The sequence below is a fragment of the Merops nubicus genome, unplaced genomic scaffold (genome assembly GCF_000691845.1).
Source record: "Merops nubicus isolate BGI_N331 unplaced genomic scaffold, ASM69184v1 scaffold12281, whole genome shotgun sequence".
NCBI lineage: Eukaryota > Metazoa > Chordata > Aves > Coraciiformes > Meropidae > Merops > Merops nubicus.
Window position 1 is genome coordinate 1 of NW_008586282.1, and position 5805 is coordinate 5805.

General features: G+C 37.8%; 1 protein-coding gene across 1 annotated transcript; it reads left to right on the forward strand.

Moving 5' to 3' along the window:
* Positions 1-1157: 1157 nt before the first annotated feature.
* Positions 1158-4912, forward strand: DPY30 (dpy-30 homolog (C. elegans); the record flags this gene model as incomplete). Its single annotated transcript, XM_008948597.1, has 2 exons — positions 1158-1300; positions 4620-4912. Coding segments are annotated over 2 exons (216 nt in total), but the record flags the coding sequence as incomplete, so codon positions are not given.
* Between the last annotated feature and the right edge of the window lie 893 nt (positions 4913-5805).

A 5805-nucleotide genomic window follows, 5' to 3' on the forward strand; every position in this document is an offset into this window, starting at 1 on the left:
ATATATATATAAAATGTATCATGACACAAGCCAGCTGGGATTTTATTAGAGGGAGGGGAACAGGAGGAGTTGATGGCATTTCTTTACAAGTGTCAAAGGGAGGAATTCTTTTCGTATTCTTGTCAGTAGAAATACTGGATTGGAACAATCCAAGCTATCATTACTTACACTGAGAAGAGCAGAGTAGGCATAACCCATTCTGTCTGCTGTTGGTAACAATGTGGGTTAGAATAATAAATGTATGACATTTATTTACTATTCCTTATTAAAGAAATGTGTGGTCTCCCTCCATTATAAGTTCCTACTCTGTGCAAAGCTTTGCAGATACTTACCTTAAACATCCTTTGTGACTCATCTCCCTGGTAGCTGCTTGTCTGTGTTCCTCAACTGCAGAACCATACCTTGTTGGATATGTTGATCTCCTATTGGTAGATTCCTGTATGTTGTGTTGAATAAGTTTGGTTTACTGGCAATGGTAGAGTGTTATTTCATAACTGTTGTTAAGAGGTTAAAGGACGGGATGCTTGGCCACCTTCTCTAGACTGTGCTTTTGCCAAGAAAGGTTGGACCAGATGATCCTTGTGGTCCCTTCCAACCTGGTATCCTGTGGTTAACGGTGTAAAGTGATTCAGCACTTTTTAACCTAAAGGCACCCAGAAACATTTTGCATAAGTTTTCTTTAAGGTATCCATCTATGCTTCAATGGAGTGTGGTCTCAAAGTACTTGACTTTAACAGAGTCGACTTTGTGAGACTTCCTAGATTTCTTCTGCTTTTGGCACTTTGTGTTAGAAGTGTGTGCATACAGGAACCATTTAATTGAAGCCACTCTTGCTTGTAGTCATTCCGGTCTCCAGTGGTATAAAATTTAAATCCATGAATGCAGAAGCAGAAATAAAAATTATAGATATTGGGTATCTTCTGTTTTAGAAAACTTGTGACTTCCTATCATTGCTTCCCTAAAACATAAGAATTTAACAGAAGGTTCCTCTGGATTAGGTTTTTGTGCAAGGAAAAAATATACAGTTTCTTAAAAGATGTTAAGAAGTTACTGACAGTGAATTGCAAAGAAATGGGCACTTGATTTGCACTCACACTTCAAAGCAGATGTGGCTGCTGTTACCAGTGTTCATTCACTTTTTTTTTCCCCTACTTCAGAGGATAGTAGAAAATGAGAAAATAAATGCAGAGAAAACATCAAAGCAGAAGGTGGATCTTCAGTCATTACCCACACGTGCCTACTTGGATCAGACAGTGGTACCTATCTTGCTACAGGGACTTGCTGTTCTTGCAAAAGAGAGGTAAGATGCTTCAATCTTCCTTCTGTTTGTAGGAAAAACGGAGGTGTCAAACTTGTGCAAGGTCTGAAAAGATGACATAAGACCCATCTGGTTTTGCTAGTTGTAGGAAAGTCCTTGCCATGGGTTTATGAAGGTACAAACCGCTATGATTGACCATGCAGGATGTGTTCCTCTCTTAGGTGTATGGTGTGATACGAGTTACGTATTGAATTGTTATCTCCCAATGAGGTATGCTACTGCAAAGATTTTGGAGGGGAAAAGATTTTTTTTTTGTTAATTTTATCACATAATTCACATTATAGAAGCAAGGCAAGAAGTTGTTCTAGTTTTCCACAAGATGTTTGTACTGTGGAATTAGGAGTTCTGCTTGCCGTTTAGAAGACAGACAAACCAGGCCCAGCGTGGTGTCTTTGTCAGAGATCAGGCACTCTCTAAAGGGTGAGGCTGACTCTGCACTGTCCACACAGTAAGAAGCAAATTGATATTTATCCTTGGAGTAAAGGTTGTGCTGCAAAGCATCATTTATCAGTCAATGTGAAAGGGTATTCTTCAGTAGTAGCGAACAGTTGTTCAGCATATCCAAATTAATTTCTAGCCTTTTGGTGTATGTACAGTATTGCCAGTCATACTGCATGTAACCATTTCTCAGCTTGCCTGAGATAACATTATCAAAAGCTGGTCTGGATGACCATCATAGCACCTACAGCCAGAACAACCATCAGGAGTGTCTTAACCTCAGAAAGATTTGTGAACTGCATTGTAGAGATGACTAGCTGGGCAGAAGAACCCGTTGGTGGGTACACCCCGCGTGTTCCCCTGAGCAGTGTGCAGATCCTCAGGTCACATCTGTGGGAGTTCTGCTGCAGACTCAATGTAAAACACAGCCTGAGGTGGATACCCCACACTTAACAGTCTGGATACCTGTGTTACAGAGAAAACTTGTTTTTGTTTTAATAAAACCTTTGTTCAGTATGGCAGGACTCCTAATCATAGAAGTAAAACAGAAACATTGATAGAAGAGTTTGGGGAATGTATAGGGGAAAAAAAAAAAATAATGGTATCCAACTGCCAAGGCCAAATTGGTACAGAGAACTTGTTTTTGTTTTAATAAGACCTTTGTTCAGTATGGAAGGACTCCTAATCATAGAAGTGAAACAGAAACATTGATAGAGTTTGGGGAATGTATAGGGGAAAAAAAAAAAATAATGGTATCCAACTGCCAAGGCCAAATTGGGTGTTCAGTTGAGCACAGTAAAGCCTCAGGGGTTAAAAAGCTCAACTACCAGCTCTGCTGTATCATCTTCTACTTAGAATTGAACTGGAAAGTAACTAATGGATGTCAGTATCTTTTCTAAGGAATACAGAGATTTTTGGGGAACAGCCCAGTAGATCTGATGACTATGCCTGGAATTCAGTAGACGTTATCATCCAGGATAGTGAGCACATGGATAAATGACAGAGTTGGGAGGAGTCAACACAACTTTTGTCAGGCTTTGTAAGTCTCTTGGAGCTCACTGAAGGAGACAGCAAGCACATATAAATAGGAATTCAAATGATACAATCTGTTTAAATTTCTGAAAGATTTTTTTGTACAGTCATTCACTCAAAGCTTTTAAAGAGAGTTAGTTGCTGTGGAATTGAAGGAAAAGCCTTTATATGGATGAGGAGCTGATTTGAAGCTATGAGACGAGCAGAAGTAAATGGTGAACTTTCATGGTGAAATAAGCTCGACACTAGAATCCTGGAAAGGATCATTTTTAATAATTTGAAGAAGTGGCTGACAATTTCTCAATTATACTGATATTTACAGAGTAGGTTGGGTGGGGGTTATGTTTTGTTTTCTGTTTGGGTTTTTAAAATTTGGTTAACTGTAAATAATTGCACAAGAACTTAATAAACTGGATGTGAAATTATAGATGACTGCTATGAAGAAGTGAAACTGACTAAAAGTGCAAGATTGAATACAAAGAAAGATGCACCTAGGAGGGTAATAAGTACTCTAATGCTAGTGACAAAATGATATTCAGAGTTGACGGTTACCCTTGTGAAAAAATATATTGAAACTGTTAAATGTATATGTCAGTGCATAGCTCAATCAAAATAAATTCTGAATGGTAGGACTTAGTGACATGATGCTTGTTTTTACCTCTTCAGTATTTAAATTTGGAAAGTTCTTCTATTTTCATTATTGTGTAATTCCCCTGAATTCCAGTAGAATGAGAAAAAGCAAGAGGAGTGATGAGGTGGTCAGAAGTATGGAATACTGTCTGTATAGCAAGTGACTGAATAGGTGATACCTAGAAAACAGACTGCTGTGAGAGAATATATTAGGACTCTGTTAAATCAGAAATGGCACAGAGATGATGAATTGAATGGACTGTTTATTATCTCTTCTGATAACAGTAATCTAAGAGAAGCAGGTAGCAAATTTGTAATGAACAAAAGGAGGTGATCCTTCACAGGTGACACATAATGAGCTGTATAATTTTTTGCCTCAGCTTGAGGACATTATTTGGGCTCAGAGGGCAACTGGTCAAAGTTGTAGAGGAATCCACCCAGGACCATTAACAGTGCTAGCTCAGAAAGCTGGTACATGCTTAGAAGACAAAAGGATGGTCCAGAGAAGTATCTCTCTCTGTGCACTCCCATGTTTTTCAGTGCTCTTTAATGGGCATGTTTGATCACTGCCAGGCCTTGGGTCTGACCCATCATGGAATAAGTCTGCCATTTAATCTGCAGACAGAATCCAGATTAGGAGGATTCCATGCACAAAAGGAGGAGCTTTTTAAAAAAAAAAAAATTAGGGGCTAAGGCCAGTGATTAAATGTTTATTATTGACTACTTGAAAGCTACAGCTCTTCTCAAATTTCAAGTTGTTGCTTAGTGGCTTTCATCTCAGTTGCCAGAAACAAGGAAACCAGCTCCTATGCACAAAGCCAAACAACCATTTGAAGAAAATGAAGGAAGAAAGCACTGACAGATTAACTTTTACTTTATATAGCATGAAATAGGCAAATGCATGTACTGGCAATGATACTCATACAGTATTTAACTTGCAGACTGTACCCTAGTTCTAGGTATGTAATGGTTCTAGCATTTTAGTAACGTTGAACCAAGGATGCCTAAGATTTCTAGTTTTAAAACTTTTTCATCAGACAAACTGGAAATTTATAGAGTAAGTAGTTGTTCATCCCCAAGTCAATGCTTATAAATGTTTGGGACGATTTATGTTGTTTTTAAGGGAAGGTGGTTAGTTCTTCAACTACCAAATTTAAAATAAAAAAAAATAACTGCTTTTGATTTACTTTTTTCTTTACAGACCGCCAAATCCAATTGAATTTCTAGCAGCATATCTTTTAAAAAACAAGTCACAATTTGAGGACCGAAATTAACTCCATAAAAATGAGGACAGTTTGGCTGCTAGACTGAAATGTTGGTTTGCCACAATTTTTCTGCTGTAAAAATCCTTTGGAACCATGATGTTGTCTTTCTTAATAGCACAATTTGCTTTATCTTTTGAGTTATTTAATAAAGAACACTCTACATTTAATTTGTTCACTTGTTTTAAACTAGCTATTAAGAGACTTCCAAAATAAAGTACTGAAACTGCACTGATGGATGAAAATCTGAATAATTCCATGGGGCTATGGCACCTGAACACATGAAATAAAAGAACAGCTTATTATGAGAGTCACAGGGGTGATGATGTATATAAATTTGATTTTATGTAGTACCCTGCACATGCAATGTACCTACAGAAAAAGCAACAAATTAGGAGCGGTTAGAATTTATTTTGAGGAAGCATTAAGTAGAGAGTTCTTTCAAACCACCAGGAAATGGGTTTAGTCAAAACACACAATTAGACTCAGCAGCCGACCAGGTCACCTGCAGACAGTGGCCTGTGTCTCAGATATGTACAGTAAGGAGCTGTGCTGCAGATCAGTATTGGTCAGTGGTCCCCAGTATATTAGGTAGCCCACTAGACAAGTAATAATTTTACCTCAATTCTCTGACATCTAGATAACTACTATGGTAATCTGAAGGGTTTTTTTTGTTTTAACTTGTTTTAACATAGCTTTTCTTCTTTAATAGCTTAGATACGTGGATGTAAGTGGGGCCAGAAGATGGATCCTTCAGAGGAAAACATCTGACTGTTCAATTGTCTGCTAACTTTCAGGGGCTGAAATGAGATCTGGCCCTTAACCATAGTAGGAAGTCTCAATTTTTTTTTTATGTGTTTCTTAATATGGTAAGAGGGAAACACTGAATTAATGCAGTCCAAGAGCACTAAGACTGGGGAACAACAACAAAAATAAATTTGAAAGAAGTCTGCAAACCCAAAACCAAGCTTAAAAAGCTCTATTTTGGAAAACTGAGAGAAATTGTGGAATAAGATTGCTAATCCTATTGCACTATGGTGAACAGAGTCTCCATCAAACACTGTTTTGCTAATTAGATACCTCATCAGGAAAGACAAGGCAAAGTTTGAGTGAGTAGTGATTAGT